The sequence below is a fragment of the Rhinolophus hipposideros genome (genome assembly GCF_964194185.1).
Source record: "Rhinolophus hipposideros genome assembly, chromosome: 16".
NCBI classification, from domain to species: Eukaryota; Metazoa; Chordata; class Mammalia; order Chiroptera; family Rhinolophidae; genus Rhinolophus; species Rhinolophus hipposideros.
Genome location: NC_138062.1, coordinates 38,754,362 through 38,776,935, shown reverse-complemented (window position 1 = coordinate 38,776,935; position 22,574 = coordinate 38,754,362). Strand labels below are relative to the sequence as shown.

At 40.9% G+C, this 22,574-nt stretch overlaps 2 protein-coding genes and 1 pseudogene across 3 annotated transcripts in view; 2 read left to right on the top strand and 1 right to left on the bottom strand.

Moving 5' to 3' along the window:
* The window catches only part of ACP5 (acid phosphatase 5, tartrate resistant), a 48,184-nt gene extending 31,581 nt beyond the window's left edge, over positions 1-16,603 (bottom strand). Inside the window, exon 1 of the mRNA XM_081076765.1 lies at positions 16,410-16,603. The gene's annotated coding sequence lies outside the window, so the exon portion shown is untranslated. The remainder of the gene's footprint in view (positions 1-16,409) is intronic.
* On the top strand, positions 4,276-5,399 carry LOC308509229 (glycine cleavage system H protein, mitochondrial). The gene has a single exon (XM_081077012.1). The coding sequence runs from the start codon at positions 4,348-4,350 to the stop codon at positions 4,858-4,860; it is 513 nt and encodes a 170-aa protein (XP_080933138.1). The 5' UTR covers positions 4,276-4,347; the 3' UTR covers positions 4,861-5,399.
* Positions 11,837-12,283, top strand: LOC308509047 (ribosomal protein uL24-like; annotated as a pseudogene). Its single transcript has one exon. The product of its transcript is annotated as a ribosomal protein uL24-like (transcript).
* Positions 16,604-22,574: the final 5,971 nt, after the last annotated feature.

Sequence of the window (22,574 nt, the reverse complement as noted above, 5' to 3'; positions counted from 1 at the left end):
TTTATAAAAGGGGGAAATTAAACCATTTAGGCCTATTTGCTATGCTAATATTACATGGGAAGCATTGTAAAATAAGGAATAACGTACTTGTAATGCAAGTATTATTGTTACTAAAATAGTATGTTGTAGAAATTATATAAAACTTCTAAAGATCTAAAACATCCTGATGTATTTTTATTTGCTGTTCTAGATGTTACCTTAGCATGTTGAGTATTGCACAGAAAAGCAAATTTCTTTTGTCAATTGCATTGTAATCAGATCTCTAACCAAGTCATTGAAAATCAGGAAAGTCACTGAAATTAGGAATATCATTAACAATCAGAAAATCAGGAAAGACATGCAGTCAGTTACACATTGCTTAACAACAGGGACATGTTCTGAGAAATGCGTAATTAGGTGATGTTGTCGTTTCAACATCAGAGTGCACTTACACAAACCTAGATGGTACAGCCTACTACACACCTAGGCTACATGGCATAACCTGTTCCTCGTACGTTACAAACCTGTACAGTCTTATTGTACTGACTACTCTAGGCGAGTAAAACTAATGTATCGTGTTACAACATTACGACAGCTATGATGTCACTAGGCTATAGGAGTTTTTCAGCTCCAATGGGACCACTTGTCATACATGAACTCCATTGTTGACCAAATGTTATGTGGTGCATGACTGTAGTTGAATTGAACAGCACCATCAAACAACCGGTTTAGGGGTGACATAAGCAGCATGCAGTGTAAGATGTCTTCCAAGTCTCTCCCTTTGATGTTAACAAGTTGCACAATTATAATTTCCCTCCCCCACAAAGGATTCCCTGCTTAACACACAAAGAGGTCTGAGATTTCCTCACATTAAAACATCTGAAGGTGGGCGTCTTTGAGCAAACAGGAAAGGACAGAGATGGGTGCCACAGGCTCAGCTCAGTGCTCACTGAGGCTCCGGAGGATTGAGCGCGGGGTGCAGGCAGGTTACAGCAGATGCACTCTGCAGCCCTAAGGAGCCCTAAGGAGCTCAAGCAACATTCCTGCGTGAGCAGCCAATACACACTGTAGCTGAACCCATACAGGGGCAGAGATGGAACACAAAGGTGTGGCAGATGTGCTTCAGCAGCCACCATTACTAGGCAGAAAACAAAGCCCCAGTTGTGTAGTCACCTCTCCTCACCCTCCCAGCAAAGTATCCCCAGGGGACTCTGTAATAGCAAAAGTGTTGGGTTACAGAATACACTTCTGGCAGCCCTGAAGACTGCAGGGACAGAAACATTTCTCCCTATGGGGCAGGCACATACTAAACCCAGTTACAGGGGCGGAGATACAGAGGTGTGGCTGAGGTCTGGCAGCCGCCATTACTGGAAGGAGAACAAAGCCACAAATGCAGGAACCAGCGTTTCCCACCCATCCTGCCACCTCCCATCATAGCAGAGCAGGTGGAAGCACCCGGGATACCTCACGTAGTACAGCACTGCTGGCAGCATCTAGTTGCATGAGGCAGCGCTGAGCATTTGTGCACCCTGAGTCCCACTGCTTACCACACTGCCCCATGGGGGTGGAGCCCCAAGACCAAGGTGACCTGGTCACAGAGAGGATGCCTCCTCACCCCCAGGGAATATGGGTATTTTCCACAGCCAGGTGACACCACCCCAGCGATCCTGGAAACCCCTGCAGTGTATTTGAGAGACAATAAACACTTGCACTTCAGCACCACCTACTGGAAAGCAAAAGAAGACATCTACAAATCAATTCAAAATAGTGAAGTATCAAATACTTTCAAAAAACCAAATTTCGGGGCGGCCGGATGGCTCAGTTGGTTAGAGTGTGAGGTCTTAACAACAAGGTCGCCGGTTTGGGTCCCCCACGGGCCAGTGAGCTGCACCCTCCACAACTAGATTGAAAACAACAACTTGACATGGAGCTGATGGGTCCTGGAAAAACACTGTTCCCCAATATTCCCCAATAAAACAAAACAAAAACTAAAACAGATTTTAGCTCTCTTTCTTGGGCTGCCTATGCAGGTGGAAGCCATCTCCTACTCAGTATCATGGCTGCCCTCAGACCCCTTGTGAAGCCCAAGATCATAAAAAAGAGGCCCAAGAAGTTCATCCAGCACCAGACTGATATGTCAACATTAAGCATAAGTTATGGAAACCCAGAGGCATTGACAATAAGGTGCAAAAGATTCAAAGGCCAGATCTTCATGTCCAACGTTGGTTATGGGATTTAACAAGAAAACAAAGCACGTGATGCCCAGTGGGTTTTGGAAGTTCCTAGTCCACATTGTCAAGGAGTTTGAAGTGCAGCTGATGTGCAACAAATTTTACTGTGCTGAGATTGCTCACAACAGCGCCTCAAAAAACCACAAAGCTATCAATCCCAGTGCCAGACAGCAAAGGAAATGAATGGACAGCTTGTACGCACATTTTATTTGTGTTAACAAAACCGTAAAATTCTCAACCCCCCACAACAGATCCCATTCCCATCTGTGTCTAGGCAGAAAAATAATCCACTAAATACCATGCATAACCCAGATAACAAGTAGCTCAGAAAGAAAATGAAAAACCTCCAGAAAAAATATTTTTAAGGACATGGAAATATATGCCTTAAATAACAGAGAATTCAAGATTAGAGTTCTGAAAAAACCCACAACTTGAGATACAAGAAAATTCAGAAAGGCAGTTTAGTGAATTCAGAAATAAAATCAATGAACACAAAGAATACTTTACTAAAACGATTGAAACTATAAAAAACAACCAAACAGGGCCGGCCCGGTAGGTCAGGTGGTTGGAGCGCTGTGCTCCTAATGCTGAGGTCACCAGTTCTATTCCAACATGGACCAGTGAGCTGCGCCATCTACAGCTAAGTCTGTGAACAACAGCTCTCCCTGGAGATGGGCTGCTGTGAACATCCAGAGGTTGGCGTGAGCTGCCGCAGGCTGCTGAGTGCTGTCGCGGGCTACTGTGTGCTGCCATGAGCGACCTGTGGCCAGCGTGAGTGGCCGTAAGCCATCATGAGCAGCCGGCAGCCAGCGAGAGCTACTGTGAGCAGCCCATCAATGACTGGCAACAGCCGGGGGGAGCGCAAGGCTCATAATACCAGCATGGGCCAGGGAGCTGTGTCCTACACAACTAGACTGAGAAACAACGGCTTGAACTGGAGGGGCGGGGGAGGCGAAGAAGGGGGGGAATAAATAACTAAACAAACTTAAAAAAACCACACAACCAAATAAAAATACTGCAGCTGAAGAACTCAAGTATATATATGCAGAATGAACTAATGAACTTAGGATTTAGAGTAGACCAGGTGGAGGAAAGAAGTGATGGCAAAGATAGGAATCTAAAAATGACTCAGATGGAAAAAGAGAATTGTAAGAAGAAAAAAAAAGAACTCTATGAGAACAGACTCTACCAGAAAAATATAAGAATAATGGGTATTCCATAAGAAGAGAGACTGAAAGGAACAGAAAGCTAATTCAAACAAATAATTTATGAGAGCTTCCCAAACCTATGGGGAGAACTGAGTACTCAAATCCAAGAAGCTAACAGAATACCTAATTATTTCAATCCAAAAAGGCCTCCGAGGCACATGTTGAAACTGTCAAAAATGAATGACAAAGAATTCTCACGGCAGCCAAGCAAAAGACAGTAACCTATAAAAGAAATAACATTAGATTATCATCAGAATTTTTTTTAAAGCAAAAACAAGCTGGAAAGAGTGGAATCAAATACTCAAATAACTGAAAGTGAGAAATCACCAGGCAAGAATAATTTTTCTAGCAAAGCTATCCTTTAGATATGAAGGAGAAATAAGGGCTGTTCCCGACATACAGGAGCTGAGAGAATTTACCATCACTAGATAGACCTGCATTACAAGAAATACTGAAAGGTGCTCTACCCGAAACAAAAACAACAAAGGATACAAAACTATGAGTAAGATGACTGACAGACATAAAAAAGCAGGAAATTACAACCTTTGTTCAGAATGCTATTAAACACTTAAACAACATAAAGGTTAAAGGAAGCAAAAACATTAAAAAAAAGAGAGAATGTAGTAGCTAAGTTGCAAATGAACTCAGCATAAAAGGGGTGATTTGTGACAAGAGAAACATAAAAGTGGGCTAAAAGACTGAACTTGCACAGGGGAATGGAGAAAAGATGCAATCAGAAGAAAAAGAACTACTGTATATTGTAAAGCTTTCTTTTACATAGACCTAATTGTAACCACACATAGAAAATCTGGAACTGAGAAACATAACATTAAAAAAAAAAGAGGAAACAGCCCCGCCCCCGCTCCACCTCGACCCCGACTGCGCGGTGGCGGAGGAGCTGCACCACGACCCTCTGCACTCGGGCGAACATGGCGCTGCGATCGGCGCGGAGCGTGCGGGCGGCGGCCTGCAGCCTGCGCGCCGCCTCGGCGCCCTGCGCGCCACGGCCCTGGGGCCTGAGGGTGGGCGCCGTGCGGACGCTGCGCACCGGCCCCAACTTGCTCTCGGTGCGTAAATTCACAGAGAAACATGAATGGATAACAACAGAAAATGGTATTGGAACAGTGGGAATCAGCAATTTTGCACAGGAAGCTTTGGGAGATGTTGTTTACTGTAGTTTGCCTGAAGTTGGGACAAAATTGAACAAACAAGATGAGTTTGGTGCTTTGGAAAGTGTGAAAGCTGCTAGTGAACTCTATTCTCCTCTATCAGGAGAAGTAACTGAAATTAATGAAGCTCTTGCAGAAAACCCAGGACTTGTCAACAAATCTTGTTATGAAGATGGTTGGCTGATCAAGATGGCGCTCAGTAATCCCTCAGAACTAGAGGGGCTGATGAGTGAAGAAGCCTACGAGAAGTACATAAAGTCTATTGAGGAGTGAGAATTGAACTCCCTGAATAAAGCAGTGTGAAACAATTTAATCTAGCATAGTTGTCTTAAATTAGTGGTGGATAGAAGATTTAAAATAGCAACCTTTAGTAACACCAATGGAAAAGAAACTACAATGTTTCTGGGAAAAAATACCCTTTAACTTTCCAATGATTGCAGATAAACACAACATACATCTTCATAACACCCTATGATATTTTTAGGCTAGGCTACAGTTCAATGTTCAGAATTCCTGAAACTATTTGAGGTAAAATGCAGTTATAAAATTTATGTAATTCAACAATAACATACCTTAAGCACTATATAGTATTATAACTTGCTTACACTCATCTCTGGATTTGGGTCAGAATACTTAGTGATCTTTACATTTGAAATAACTGGCAGTGGAGAAAAGCTTTTGCTGTTACAGTATCAGGTGATGAACAATTCTGTCTTAATTTTGCAATATACTGCGTTTGCTGGTGCTATTTTTATACAGTGAAGCAACAGCCTTGCAGGAGAACAAAGTTTAATAATAAAACATTCAATTTCTTTATTAAAAAAAAAAAAAAAAAAGAGGAAACAGAGAAAAACAATCACAGAACACCACCAAACTAAAATAACAGACAGAAACAAAGAGAAAAGAAACAATGGAGACACAGAATTACCAGAAAACAAAAGATAAAATGGCTATATGAAATCCTCACATATCAAGAATCACCCTAACTACAGATGGACAGAACTCAATTAAAAGGCACAGAAGCAGGCTGCATCAAAACACAAAACCCAACTCTATGCTGCTGGCAGGAAACACATCTCAACTGCAAGAAGAAACAGACTCAAAATGAGGAGGTGCAAAATGATACTGCAAACATATGGCATCCAGAAAAAAGCAGGTGTAGCTGTACTTATATCTAACAAAATAGATTTACAAGATAAAAAAACGAGGGGGTGGAGGGGGGCTTAGTTGGTTAGAGCACCAGCTCTGGGTAACAGGGCTGCTGGTTCGATTCCCACATAAGCCAGTGATCTGCACCCTCCACAACTAGAATGAAGTCAATGAGCTGCCGCTCTGCTCCCAGGTGGCCAGATGGCTCAGTTGGTTGGAGCGTGGGCTCTCAACCAGAAGACTGACGGTTCGACTCCTCGACTCCCGCAAGGGATGGTGGGCTGCGCCTCCTGCAACTAACAATGGCAACTGGACCTGGAGCTGAGCTGCACCCTCCACAACTAAGATGGAAAAGACAACAACTTGACTTGGAAAAGTCCCAGAAGTACACACTCTTCCCCAATAAAGTCCTGTTCCCCTTCCCCGATAAAATCTTTAAAAATAAACAAACAAAAAAAACATAACGAGACAAAGGTGGACAGTTTATCGTTATGAAAGGAAGAGTACATCAAAAAGACATAACATTTATGTACACACACACACACACACACACACACAAACATAAAACCAAAGTGGAAGCACCAAAATATACAAAACTACTACTAACACAACTACAGGGAGAAACTGATGACAATGCAATTATAGTAGAGGATTTACATACCCCATTGATAGCAATGGATAGATCACCCAAACAGAAAATCAATATGAAAATATAGGCCTTAAATAACACATTAGACCACATGGACATAATCGATATTTACAGAGGTTTTCATCCCAGAACACCAGATTATACATTATTCTCTAGTGCAGATGGAACATTCTCAAGGATAGACCATTTGTTGGGACACAAATAAATCTCAACAAATTTAAGATACAAAGCAACCAAGCATATTCTCTGACCACAATGCTTTCAAACTGGAAATCAACTGCAAAAAAGAAAGCAGGAAAACCCACAATACATGGAGATTAAACAACATGACAGTAAACATCAACTGAGTCAAAGAAGAAATAAACAGATCAAAAGATACTGAGACAAACGAGAATGACAATACGACATACCAAAATTTTTTGGGTATAGCAAAAGTGGCAATAAGGCAGTTTATATCATTACAGGCCTACAGTAAGAAACAGTAAATATCTCAAATAAAATCTAACATTTCAATTTTTAAAGAAACAGAAAAAGAACACAGAAAGCCCAAAGTCAGTAGAAAGAAGGAAATAATAAAAATTAGAGCAGAATTAAACAAAATAGAAAAAAACCCAATAGACTAAAATTAATGCAACAAAGTGCTTGTACTTTAAAAAGATTAATAAAATTGACAAACCTCTGGCTAGTCTCACTAAGGAAAAAAGAGAAAAAAGACTCAAACAAAATCAGAAATTAAAGAGAAGTTACCAATAAACATCACAGAACTACAAAGGACTATATAAGAATACTATGAAAGACTATACGCCACCAAATTTGATAACATAGAAGAAATGCACAAGTTCTTAGAAATACATAACTTTCCTAGACTGAATTATGAAGAATTGGAATATCTAAATAAACTGATCAAACGAAGAAAATTGAGTCATCAGAAATCTCTCCCAAAAACAAAAGTCCATGACAAGATGGCCTCACTAGTGAAGTCTACCAAATATTCAAAGACGATTTAGTATCTATCCTTCTCAAACTCTTCCAAAAAATTAAAGAGGAGGCAATACTTCCTAACTACTTCATGAGACCAACATTACCCTGATACCAAAACCTGACAAGGACAACACACACACACACAAAACTACAGACCAATATCTCTGATGAATATAGATGCAAAAATCCTAAACGTAATACTAGTAAGTCGACTACAACAATACATTAAAAAGTTAATACATCCCAAACCAGTCGGATTCATTCCAGGGGCACAAAGATGGTTCAACATATGCAAATCAATGCGATACACATTAACAAAATAAAGGATAAAAATCATGTGATCACATCAATAGATGCAGAAAAGCATTTAACAAGATACAATATCTATTTATATTTAAAACACTCAATAAAGTGGGTATACAAGGAAAGTACCTGAACATAATAAATGGTGAAAAACTGAAAGTTTTCTCTCTAAGATCAGGACTAAGGCAAGGATACCCACTCTCACTGTTATTCAACATGGTACTGGAAGTCCTCGCCAGAGCAATCAGGGAAGAGAAAGAAATAAAATGCATGCAAATTGGGAATGAAGAAGTAAAACTGTCACTTTTTGCAGATGACAGGATTCTTTATATAGAAAATCTTAGAGACTCTACCAATACAATAAATAAACACAATAGAGTTGAAGGACACAAAAATCAATGTACAAAAATCCATTGCATTCCTATATATTAGCAATGAAATTTCCGAGAGAAAAAAATTCCATTTGCAATTGCAACAAAATAAATAAATAAAATAAAATACCTAGGATAAATTAAAAGATGTGAAAGACCTATACACTGAAAACTAAGACACAATGAAAAGAAATTGAAAAAGAAACAAAGATATGGAAAGATATTTCCTGTTCATGGATGAAAAAATCAACATAATTAAAATAGCCAAATTACCCAAAGAAATATACAGATTTAATGCAATCCCCATCAAAATCCTAATGACATCTTTCAAAGAAAAAGAACAAAAACATCATCAAATTTGTATGGAACCATGAAAAACCTCAGATAGCAAAAGCAATCCTGAGAAAAAAGGACACAGCAGGAGGCAACATACTTTCTGACTTTAAGTTATACTACAAAGCTGCAATAATAAAAAAAAAAACAGCATGGTATTGGCAGAAAACGAGACACAGACCACTGGAACAAAATTGAGAGCCCAGAAATAAACCCACATACATACAAGCAAACAATTTTCGAAAAAGGAGCCAAGAACATAATGGAGAAAAGAAAGTTCTTCATAAAATGGTACTTGATCTTTGGAAAGCCACATGCAAAAGAATGAAACTAGACTGCTATTTGTCACCATACATAAAAATTAACTAAAAAATGGATTAAAGACCTAAATATAAGACCTGAAAGAATAAAATACATAGAAGAAAATGTAGGTACTAAACTTATGGACCTCTGTCTCAGAAAGAATTTTATGAATTTGACCTCAAAGGGAAGTAAAAGCAAAAATAAATGAATGGGATTATATAAAACTAAAAAGCTCTGTACAGCAAAAGAAATCATCAACAAATAAGGCAACCAACTGAATGGAAGAAGATATTTGCAAACAGTACCTCTGATGAGGGGCTAACATCCAAAATATGTAAAGAACTCATACAACAACAGAAAAATCCAGTTAAAACATGGGCAAAGGACCCAAACTGACTTTTACTAAGACAACATGCAAGTGGCCAACAGATAAAGGAAAAGATGCTCAATTTCATTAATTATAAGGGAAAGACAAATCAAAACCTGATCTGTTAGAATGGTTATCATCAATAAGAAATAACAAGTGTTGGAAGGGACATGGAGAAAAAGGAACCCTCATACACTGCTGGTGGGAATGTAAATTGGTACAGCCACTAGGGAAAATAGTGTGGAGGTTCCTCAAAATATTAAGGCAATCCCTCTTCTGGGTATCTACCTGAAAAATTCGAAAACACTTATTCATAAAGATATGTGCTCTTATGTTCATTGCAGCATTATTCACGGTGGCCAAGAAATGGAAACAACCTAAGTGTCCTTCAATGGATTATTGGATAAAGAAAATGTGGTATGTATACACAATGAAATACTACTCAGTCATAAGAAAGGATGAAATAATGCCATTTACCACAACAGGGATGGATCTTGAGAATATTATGCTAAGCAAAATAAATCAGATGGAAAGTGAAGAACTATATGATTTCATTCATATGGGGGATATAAAACAGAAAGCAACAAATGAACAAGACGAACATAAAACTCATAGTCACAGACAACAGTACGGTGCTTCCCAGCAAGGAAGGGGGATGTTGGAAGGTAGGGGGTTATTGCGAAGTAGAAGATGTTAAAGAGAGTCAAATATACGGTGATGGAAGGAGACTGGATTTTAGGTGTTGAACACACCATGCAATATACAGATGATGTATTACACAAATGTATACTTAAAACTGTTATAATCTTATTAACCAACGTCACCCCAATAAATTTAATTTTAAAAAAACACACCACCTTCTGGGACATAAAACATACCTTAACGGATCTGAAAAAACCCCAGAAATCATACAAACTATGCCCTCAGAACACAGTGGCATTAATATAGAAATAAGTAACAGGAAAATAGTTGGAAAACCCTTAAAGACACGGAAATTAAACAACACTTCTAATCACACACAGGATCAAAGAATTCTCTAGAAAAATCAAAGCTTATTTTGATCTACACGTGTTTCCTGGCTTATAGTGCAATCCCAGTAAACCCATCGTTAAGTTGCAAATATCATAAGTTGAAAATGCATTTAATACACCTAGCCTACTAAACATCAAAGCTTAGCCTGGCCTACCTTAAACGTGTTCAGAACACTTACATTACAGTTTGGCAAAATAACCTAACACAAAGCATGTTTTATAATAAAGTGCTGAACAGCTCATGTAATTTAGTGAATACTGTACTGAAAGTAAAAACATAGAATGGTTGTATGGGTATTACTTTGGCACCACTGTAAAGCTGAAAAATTTTAAGTTGGGGACCATCCGTAAGTGAAATGAAGATAGAACATATCAAAAGTTGTCTGATGCAGCAAAAGTAGTGCCTAGAGGAAAATTTATAGCACTGAACAAATAAACTAGACAAAAAGAATAATCTATAATCAATAATGTAAGCATCTCTCTGAGAAAACGATAAAAAGAGCAAATTAAAGCAGCCAAGTAAATACTCCAGTTCAAAATGGTGATGTAAGAGGATCCTGAACTCACCTTCTCCCACAGGTACACCAAATCTACAGCTACAAAGAAAACAATTTCCTTGAAATAAAACCCCCCAAAACTAGCTGAGTAACTTCTACATCTTGGGTGAACAAAGGAAAATCCACATCCAAGCAGGTAGGAGAGGTTGAAACACAAACTGGCCGTAAACTCCACCCGCGTCGTTGGAAACCCATCATTGGGAGGGAACTCAAAACCCCAAACTTCTTGAGGAGTGAAGGTCTTGAACCCCATGAATCTGGCACATTGACTTGAAGACCTGCACCTAAAGATGAGCAAACATGTAGCTTTGAAAGCTAACGGCTTAAAAGTCTCAGGTGAATGGACTCAACCACCCCAGGACCCATCCTAGAGGCAGCCAACGGAAAAGTGCCCAGACATTCTGTGAAAGGCGCTTACTTGCTTGTGTTAAATCATCGGCCTGACGGACAGGCATGTACTTCAAACACCTCCAGGGACCCACTGAAATACTGTCCAAAGACAGAGCTTTGCGGACACAGCTGCTGCACTCCCCTTCTGCCTCTCCAGCTCTCCGCTATCCTGCAGAAGGAGCCTGTGCCCTTGACTGGTGCCCCAATTTTGGCAGCTGCCACCTGGAGAACACCTCTACATCACCTGGCTCTCGTGGCCAGTGGGGCTTCTGTTTGAGGATTCCAAAGGAATATAACAGACGGAGAAAGAGTTCCTACCTGGCTATCACCCCAAGGACACAGCAGGGACAACAGGCTGATGGTCCCAGTCTTTTTGTGAGAGATGCCTGTGAGCATATCTTCATTGCTGTAGCCCGAGGGGCAGGCGTCTAATTGAACAGACATCTAGGAGCCTACTGAAACACCTCCCAAAGACCAAGGCCTCTGAGTGCAATCTTTACACTCTCACTCTGCCTCGTGCTAGCTCACCAGTATCTCCAGGAAGAGCTTCTCCACTTGGTCTGGTGCCCCGATTTCTGTGGCTGCTGCCCAGGGGACATCGTTAAATTGCCAAGCTCTGGTGATGGCGAGGCTTTTATTCATGGGTCCCATGAAGAACAAAGGAGAGACAAGTGTTGGCACTGCAGAGACAGCACTATAACACACATCTCAAGTTTTTCTGTGATCCACATCCAAATACAAAACAAAAAAATGAATGTATATACAAGCCTCACACCTTTCACAAAAATTAACTGAAAATAGATTTCTGGCGCCAGACGGTCACCATGAAGTTCAACACCTTCGTGACCTCGGACCGCAGCAAAAATCGCAAACGCCACTTCAGTGCCCCCTCACACGTGCGCCGGAAGATCATGTCGTCCCCGCTCTCCAAGGAGCTGCGGCAGAAGTACAACGTCCGCTCCATGCCCATCCGCAAGGACGACAAGGTCCAGGTGGTTCGAGGACACTACAAAGGTCAGCAGATCGGCAAGGTACTCCAGGTTTACAGAAAGAAGTATGTCATTTATATTGAGCGGGTGCAGCGTGAGAAGGCTAACGGCACAACTGTCCACGTGGGCATTCACCCGAGCAAGGTGGTTACCACCAGGCTCAAACTGGACAAAGACCGGAAATAAATTCTTGAACGCAAAGCCAAATCTCGACAAGTTGGAAAAGAGAAAGAAAGATATAAGGAAGAACTTATTGAGAAAACGCAGGAATAGATATTAATATAACCTGTTGTCTGTGCAACCCCAGCTTAACTGCAGATTTTTAGCCTGGTTTTGAAGGTATCTCTGGAATATTTGTTTCCTTCTTGTTTTGTTATTGATATGTGGCTCTGTAAATCTACTTTTTCTGTTTTGATTTATGAATAAAAATTGGAAATGTTTTATAAAAAAAAAAATTAACTGAAAATAGACCACAGATCTAAATGTAAAATGCAAAATCACCTAGAATATAACAAGAAAATGAAAGTGATCTTGGATTGACAAATTTTAAGATACAACAAAGGTAAAATAGTAAGTGTCACTTCATTAAAATAAAATCCCGTTCTACAAAAGGCAGCGGTAAGAGAATGAAAAGACAGGTGGGGGGGAGGGGGGGCGCAAGGGGGGACGGGGAATCTTTGCAGAACACTTATCTGATAAAGCACTGGTATCCAAAATGTCCAAAGAACCCTTAAAACTCAACAAGAAGACAATCCATTTAAAAGTGGGGAAAAGATCTGAATATACATCACTAAAGAAGATATACAGATGGCAAATAAGCATATGAAAGTAAGGTCAAAACCAAATGTTATAAGGGAATTGCAAATAAAACAACAATGGATATCACTTAAGACACTTATTACAACTGATAAAATTCAAAGGACTCAGAACACCAAATATGGTGAGGATGGTAAAGTTACAGGAATCCTCACTGCTGGTGGGAATGCAAAAACGGTTTGCCTACTTTGGAAGACACGCAGTTTCTTACAAAACTAAATATATTCGTACCATAGTATCTAGCAATCATACTCCTTGGTATTTACCCAAATGAGTTGAAAACTTGTATTCACACAGAAACATACAAATGGATACGTATAGGTGTTTTATTCATAACTGCCAAGACTTAAGAGTTATCCTTCGATATATCCTTCAATAGAATAAACAACCAACTTGTGGGAAATCCATAGGATGAAATATTGCACAGTGATGGAAAAAAATGAGGTTATCGAGCCATGAAAAGACCAGGAGAAAACTTAAAAGTATATTGTTAAGTGGAAGAAGACATTCTGACAAGGCTACACACTGTATGATTCCAAGTATATGACAATCTGGAAGAGACAACACTATGAGTCAGTAAAAAGATCTTTGCTTGTGAAGGAATTGGGGATTGTAGGGAGGAATGAATGGATGGGTAGAACACAAGGTATTCTGAGGGACGTGAAACTATTCTATACGATATAGACAGGTTGCGAAAACCCATAGGTTGTGTAACACAAAGAGTCAATGCTAAGGTAAACACTAAACTTTAATGCATCGATATTGGGCTGTCAATTTTAAGAAACATACCATGGTAAAGGAGATGTGAATAAAAGTGCAAACTGTGTGAATGCACAGGGGTCAAGTGGAAACTGTACTTTTTGATCAACTTTTCTGTAGATCTAAAATGCTCTGAAAAAACTGGTCTCATCATTTCACATCTTAAAAAACTACTAGACTTTAAAAAATTAGTATCTAGTGAATTTCTTATGCTCCACATGCATGTATTTAAAATAAACAGAAATTTATATATACCATAGTTTACTATTTAATAGATTGTTTTCAATTAACTTTCGCTAATTCAATTTTAAATTAATTTAAACTTTTCTATATAGGAAATCATGCTAAGATTTAGTTCTTTAAACACTAATGGATATAAAACTGCATACCATAAAAAATAAAAATTTTCAAAATTTTTCAAAATTTCAAAAATTTTCTAACTAAAAGGACAAGACACATAGTTTGTCCCTCCACTTCATTTCACATCAGGGATACTGTCAGAAGTTAGCAGTTTAGGGGTTTACATTTAATCCTTGAAACCTACTAGGATTTTCAAAGAGTTACATAAGCTTGAGTTGTTTTTCTTATTATCAATTAAAACAGAAATTCAATAGCTTTTTCCTTTCATCAATTAAAATAGAAATTCATTTGTCTTTAGTTTTCAAAATATCAAAGTTCTCTAGGGACATGCACATACAAAAACTAATCTAAAACTGAAAAACGTGCCTGAGAATTTAAATACACCCATCTCACAGCCTGAGATTCTGTTGCCTGAAATGGAACAAAAAGTCTGTTTGGTTTCAGGATTTTCTTGCTTTACACACTTATTTCTCAATCAACTTACATTTTCAAAGTCCAAGAAATAAAAAATCTTACACACTAAAACAGGAAATAAAACTGTGAACTGCTAAAAGAAACTACAATTAAATGACTGATATATTCAATAGATAAAGGTATCTAAAGGAGAGAAATACAAAATACTAAAATTAGTTGAGATAAGCAGCCTGCTTATCCATGGTTAAAAAGAAAAACCCACGTTCAGAAAGTTAAACACATTCCCAAGCTTGGGGGTCTAGATACCCCCAGTTGAGACAGAACCCATAAATCGAGTCAGTCCCTGGGGAAGGAGGGACACCTGAGCAGCCCCAGGAATGAGCTCTGGGAACTCCACACACACCCTCCTCTCCTGTAAGCATGGAAGCGCTCCCTCCCACACACTTCCATTATCACAGTGAGGAAAGTTTCAGCCTGAGTCAGTTTAAGGTTCTGACCCAAATGAACTTCCAAATTCATAAACCTTTTTTCCAGGAGATAGGAATCCCGACTCTCAATGTGCACAAATTACACTCTGTGTATCTATATCATGAATACAAAACTCAACATGTAAAAATCGTCTAGGCCTAAGAAAACCCCCTTTGCCAGGTCAAGGAGGGGTTGGGGGAAGCTTAGTTTGGAGTCAGTGGCCTCAGACCTCTGCTCCCCAGTCACAATGCTTTGGACCACCACTGATCATTTAAATGACATAAACCCAGTGTTTCAAGAATCCAGCAAAATCACTTCAACCCAGATTGTATAATGAGGAAAGAAAATGGTAGGGGACTCTTACTAGTTCAACAAGAAAACCCACAAATGTCTATTCCTATCAGGAATGAGGATGCCAGTTAATAATTATTTCAAAAAAAAAAAAAAAAAAGTGATTTGTAAACAACCATATTGGAACACTCCTAGATGCTTTAAGTCTAAGGCCTGATATGCCATTTGAAATCACCCAAAGGAAAAGAACAGACCTTAGGATATTACTACACCCACTTAGGGGGAGAAGAAGGAAATAAAACTTTAACAAATGTATGTAATAATGAAATATTTTATTCTTATTTTTTTCTTAAATTCACCTCTTTCTTGCTCCCTTGGAAATATTTTATGCCGTCTCCCAAGCTGTAGTGATTAAATAAATTTTCATTTTTTTTGAAAACCGACGTCGCAAGTGAATAAATCTTTTCAAAGTGGCAAACGTGGGGAGGGGCAGTACTGACTAGGAACTGCGCTGACAGGGCACATCACCCAGGAAAGTTTCCCAAGAGGAACATCCACCCAACGGACTTCCCACAGGATGTCTGTTCTCACGGGAAAGGTCCTGGGGGGCGGGGGGGTCGGAACGGGGATTTCATACAACATATTCCAGGTGGTTATTCCCTGCTTTCCTCTCATGGAAAATATCCACAAAAATTAATCTTTGAAAAGAGCCATCCGTACCTCAATAAGTGATAAACAATTAAAATGTTGCGTCTGTTTGAAATGCACCACGGAGGACAAATAGTTAATGGTACTATGAACTGGAGAGAAGATGGCGTCTGGAAACGCGGGGAAAGATCTGGAAATTTAGGGATTTACTGCCAGCCCTGGAAAGAGGTAAGCGGAGGAGGCAGGATCGTGGATTTGAGGCCCTGCTTCCCAAACATCTGGAAAAGTGAAAGGAAAACGAGTCGCCTGGGGCAAAAGGAGGAACTGGGGATCCCCCACACCACAGCGCTTCCCAGGCACGAACCCTGGAGACTGAATCACGACTGTCCCGTTGACCCTTCCGCGATCACTACACAATCTGGGGGCTACACGGCCACGCCACGCGCGGTGACAGGACAGGCTGCCCGGAGGTCCCGGCTACCAGCAGCTGCCAGCAGAACTTCCACGCTGCGTGCCGGAGGGGACCTAGGTCCGAGCAGACTCCGGTCCACAGGCTCCGGGATGACCTCTGGGAGGTTGGGTCCTGCCTCGGCTGGTACCAACCAGCCCCTGGTCTCCGTCTCCCGACATCCTGCACACTCACCATTTCCCGGTTTCTGGGGTTCCCTGCCGTCCACCCTACGACTTCTGCGGCAAGTGCAGGTCACAGCGCCGAAGGATGATGTGCCGCAGGCCTTTGAAGGCAGTGAGATGTGACCCGCTACGTTCACAGGAGCTAGAACCTACTACCACGCAGTCCACACCGTCCACACCGTAATCAGAGCACCGCCCCCACGTACGTTACCACTGACTCCCCTGATTGGACAGTTCGAAAGGCCCCGCCCTCTCCTGCCTGAGTGACAGTAGGCCGGAGGTCTCGTCTCTGGGCCGACTTTGTGTCGGCAGTGGGTCGGAACCGGTGCTCTAGAAGGACACTGCGTTTAACTATAAGGCCACCAGGCCACTTACAGAACTGTGACCCTTCTTCACAAACACAGACATTGAAAAGTGACCTCACCATAAGTAATGATGAATCTGGCTCCATTTTGATCTTTGATCAGTTCCAGCGGGGAGACGTCACCCTTCCCTCCCCCATCCCCACTCCTCTGGTACTTGAAAGAATCCTGTGGTCTCAGGAGCACTTGGCTCTGACGGGAAGTTTGAACCCCACAGTCCGAGACCAGGTCCGAAGCTTCGGATGACAGCATGTGTGAAACAAATGAGGCAAAGTAACCGCTGGGAAACCTTTTCAAGGAATTCCATTAATACCCATTTGGTGAAAGAACAAAGGAGGCACAATTGAAAGAACAGTCCTTAGTGGAAAATAGTAGATGGCAAAGGTATGAAGAATAAAGAATCAGGACAGTGGTCAGTATGGGGCAGGGCAGAGATGAGTCAGGGACGGGAACATCAAGACACCCTGGCCACTGCCCACAGGCCATTTATGAATCTTGATGATGATTCCAAGGGTGTTCATGTTGTTATTACTAGATTGTACCATAACACAGTTTGTATATTCTTTTCTGAATGTATTTGAGACTAAACATTTTAAGAAGAAATTCAGTTTTGAAAAGAATATAATTCGTATGTTTGTTTGCCCTGTAAAGTGGCAATCTGAGTTTTCACGCACAGTTTGGCAGCAAAAATTGGTAACAAGCCATGTGTCTATTTAGAAAAAGTGGCTTATATAAATTCACCATTATATGTACACTTTAAGAACAAAGAGTGGTATGTATTGATACGTGAAGATCTGGAGTATTTACCAATAGAACCATTAAGTAAAGTGTATTGCAATATATGTAATATACCATGTTACCTCTTCTGTAACTGTTATGGTCACTTGCAGAGTTAGGTGGGCCCCTACTCTAGGTTTGGTTGACAACACATTCTTGCCAGAAACATACGAAAAGGTTTATTACTTCCACAACTGAAGTATCTGGGTAGGCCTCTCAAGCAGGTGGGAAATGGCTTGAGAGAGCAAGAAACAGAGGCTGGCCTGGGTTTTGTTTTGTTTTTAATTGAGGTGAGGGGATGGGCTAGGGTGCACACAGGACAGAGGCTTCCAGGGATTAAATTCTTACCAGCTCCAAAGAAGTGAGCATTCAGGCTTTATTATCGCCTTGCACAGATGTGGGGCACAAGGGGAAGAAGGAAGATGAGGCTTTTAAAGATGTTAGCTGTCAATCATTAAAAAATGGAGTCAGAGACCTCTGGTTTCTCCTCTGACATGTAAGGAGCTTGAAAGGTGACATTCCTATCCTCACCAGAAAAAAGCTAACAAACTTAAAATCAACAACTCAGCTCTATCAAAGCATTAATCACAGGGCAAAGAAAGAGACAGAAAAATAGCCGTTTTGAAATATGCCCACAATATTCTGTTCTTCTTAACAAGACCTGTCCTCAAAGATTCTATTTCAGCAGAGCCTAATAGACTGGGATTTTACCAGCACCAACTGACACGGGGGAGGGAAACTGGCAACTGAAGTCCCTTTCTGCCTGACCTAAGTTGACGTTGGGGAAAACTTAGAAACATTTGTGAGGTTAGTTTTTTTTAAACTCCTGACAGCAAATATGTGGTATTTTTCCAAAACCACTCTCCAACACCAACCGGGTGGCTTACAGTTCAATTCAATTCTGACAGTAACCAGAGTTAATATCAGATTCCATAGTTTAAGGGCTCAGTTCCACAAGACTGCCCCCACTTCAGATGCCAGCCACAAATAGGGAGGCCCAGGCCACACACATTTCTGTATGGCCGACTGCAGATTTGGAGGGTCTCTGGACACACCTCATGTTTGTTGAATGACTTTTAGAACTAAGAAAAGTGCTTTATTATTATTGGTTGATTGTAAAAGATACAACTCAAGAACAGCCAAGTAGAAAGGATACGCAGGGCAAAATGAGGGTGGGAGCGTAGGAGATTCTAGGCCCACTCCAGGAAAGACACCCTCCCAAAGCACTGATGTGTTCACCAACTCAGATCTCTGAATTCCAAGGTACAGGGTTTGGATGGTTTCATTATGTTGCTGTGACTGATTGAATCATTGGCCAGTGGTTATTAACTCAATCTCTAGTCCTCTCCCCTCCCCAGAGTTTGGGGCCTGGGCTGAAAGTTGTAAGCCTCTAATCTAAGTTTGGTCTTCCTCGTGACCCACACCCATCCTGAAGCTATTTAGGGGCCTGTGGTCACCTCATTAGAACATCATATGCTCCCATCACCTTATCACTCAGAAAGTCCTAGGGCTTTAGGAGGTCTTTGCTAGGAACCATAGACGAAGACCAAATATCTTTCTTATATACCATAGAATGTCATAGACCAGGACACAGACTCATTAAAATACTGAGACCAAATCACCGAACTATAGAACACTTCCTCTCCACCCACAACAGAGCACTACATCAGGAGGACTCCTAATTATAACAGTGGATACACTGAATTTTTTTTTAAACTTATTTAAGAAGACTCTATAAACCCCTAAAGATGACATGGATGACAAAAGCTAAAACCCCTGAGTATATTTTGGCCTCTGACAGTTACAGCAAATAATAAACACAGCCTAAATCCTAGTCAGATAAACATAAAACCTCACACGAAAGGCTTATTTATCTAAGTTCCTTTTACACAGTACATCATGTATGGCATTCAACAAAAAACTACAAGCAATGCTAAAAGAATTAAGACACAGTGTGAAGAGACAGAACAAGCAAAAGAACATAATTCAGATGTAGTAGATATGATGGATTATCAAACCAGAAATGTAAAACAATCATGATTAATGTGCTAAGTGTTCTCATGTAAATAGGGGACAATATGCAAGAATAGAGAGGGAATGTAAGCAGAGATGGAAACTCTAAGAAAGAACCAAATGGAAAATGCAAAAAATAAAAAACAGAACAGAAATGAAGAATTTCTTTGGAGGGCTTAGCAGTACAGTAGAAATGTGTGAGGAAAGAATCAGAGAGCTTGAGGAAAGGTAAATACAACTTTCCAAAATGAAATGCAAAGATAACAAATAAAAATAAAAAAGAACAGAAATCCAAGAACTTTGGGACAATTACAAAAGGTATAACATATACATAATGGGAATACATGAAGGAGAAGAAAAGGACAAATAAGTAAAGGAATAATGAGTGAGATTTTCCCCCAATATAATGATAGACACCAAAACAAAGATCTAGAAAGCTCAAAGATCACCAAACAAGCTAAAAACCTAAAAATGCACATCTAGAAATATTATATTCAAAGTTTAGAAAAATCAAAAACAAAGAGAAAATCTTGAAAGAAGGGGGGAAAAAAAACTTAGAGGGAAACAAAGATAAGAATGAAATTGGACTTCTTTTCAGAAACCATGCAAGCAGAAAGAGAGTTTTGTGAAATAAGGTGTTCAAAAAGAAACCACCCAACTAGAAATTTGTGTCAGCTAAAATTATCTTTCAAAAGTGAGGGATACATAAAGACTCTCTGAGACAAACAAAAAGTGAGGGAATTTCTCAACAATACCTCAGCTGTGTAGGAAATGTTAAAAGAAATTCATCAGAAAGATGGTAAATGATAAAGGTAGGTGGCGTGTTAGGGAAGGAATAAAGAAAGGTAAAATAAAACCATTTGTTTTTGTCATTCTTAATTAATCTGACAGACAGCATTTTGCTGAAAATAATAGAAGCAATCTACTCAGTAATTACAGCTTTTGGATACATGAATGACAGCAATGTTATAAGGGACAGGACAAGAGGAATGGGGAATACTCTATTTACACATCCAGTGAATTGTTCTGGTGTTACTTCAGAGAGGACTTGGGATAGTTGTAAAAATGCATACTGCAAACTCAAGGGCAATGACGAAAACAGTGAAAAAAAATAATGTAACATGATATGCTAAGAAAAAATTAAAAAATGGAATCAAGTAAAATGCTTTAAAAAAGGCAGAAGAGGTAGAAGACAAAACAGAACAAGGGCAACCTAAAAAATGATAAAAATATGGTAGATATTAATCCAGCTATATTAATAATCACTCTAAACATCAATTATCTAAATATGACAAGTAAAAGACATGTCAGTAAGAAGGTGAAATAGGGAGTGTTCTACCAAAATCTCCCCACCGTGCACCGATTTTGACAAACCACCCACGTATAAGAATACTTTTCTGGGAGTCCAGCAAAGTTTCAGCACACCACTGGAGAGAATAAACTGAGAATACACACATCACAGACTAAGAATCACAGTTTCATGCTACCCACATCACCACTCGCCCCATGCAGCACACCTCACTGCCAAGAGAGACTCCCTTGCTCTGCCTGTGTTTTCTCCCACTAGGGAAAAAGCGTAGTGACTGAGCATTTGGCTTTCCCAGTGGCGTGGGACACTGCCCACGAGGCTCACTGCTTTCTTGTCTCATTTTTCTCATCAACATGACAAAATGACCTTGAACGAAACCACATTATTTGAGGACCTGCTGTACTTCAGAAAAGGGGGTGTTCTGTCTATCCTGGTACAGGCCTACCACAGAGATGATGTAGGTTGGGTTCCAGACCACCACATTAAAGCAAGTGGAGCAATAAAGTGAGTGGCAATCTTTTTGCTGGTGGACGGTCTTGCCTTTAATTTGTAACAAACGCAACATCTGTGAAGTGCAATAAAGCAAAACACAGTTAAATAAGGTACGTCTGTATTTACATTTTTTTTCTTCCGAAGAGCCTCTAACTAGTGCCATCAGGGTCAGGAGCCTCCGCCAGGACAAATGGTTTGTTGTATAGGGTTTAAGGACCTAAGCTGAAGTCAGGTTTGAACTAATCCCTTGAGTATGCCCCAGTGGGGCTATGGGTGTTGTCCGCTTAACCCAGAGGGTCAGGATCTGGGCTGCAGTAGAGGCAGGGGCAGCAGCAGCAGAGGCATTTAGGGGTCCTGGGGAGCCCTCTGGTATGATGTGGATCAACCCGCCACTTATTGGCTGCCTTTCCCCACCCGCCCTCCTTTCTTTCTTTTTTTGAGTAACTGCTCTTTAAGAAGTGATCACCCCATGGGCCCACCCCCCACACAGGGTGTAGTCCCACTCTCCCTCCCCATCCCCGGGTATGTCAGGGCCAACCCACCCTCTGTCACAGCTTCACTCTAACACATAGAGAAATCCCGGCAAAGACATCGATCCAGGACTTTAGGGAAGGCCCCAATCCCATACGCCTGCTCCCAAATGCCTGGAAATTCTCCAAACTGCCCACTCTGGTGGACTGCACATAGCACTGGGATTGGGTGGGGTCAAAACTGTCCCACGCGGCAGCACAGCTCACAGCACCAACTCCCCGGCACCCAGCAGCCCACAGTGCGGCCGCCATCAGGCAGCAGAGCAGGTGAGCAAGTCAGAGCAAGAGAAGACAGACCCACGGGGTGGTCACGTAAGGACAGGCTGCTCACAGTGCCAGGCGTTATGATCACCTGCAGAGGGGTGGTTCTCATGCTGAGAAGGATGCTGGTGTGGGCCCTTCTTCCCCTCTCCCGCCCCTACACACACCCCAAGAGAGTAGGAAAAGGCTTACAACTCACATAACAGGTCTCAGGCCTCTGAAGCAGCTCTCAAATGACTTCAGGAAGAAGGAAAGGATCCTGGTCTGGGTGTCCACTGTGGCTGGGTGCGGGGCCAGGGCAAGAGTCCTGCTCATAGGCAGGGGCTTGTGTGGTGGAAGGTGACAGTGCCAGAGGAGGGAGCCCCGCACTTTGTCCTCAGCTTGTCCAGCTGTGGACACAAGGGGAGAGAGGAGGAGGAGCCTTAAGCTGT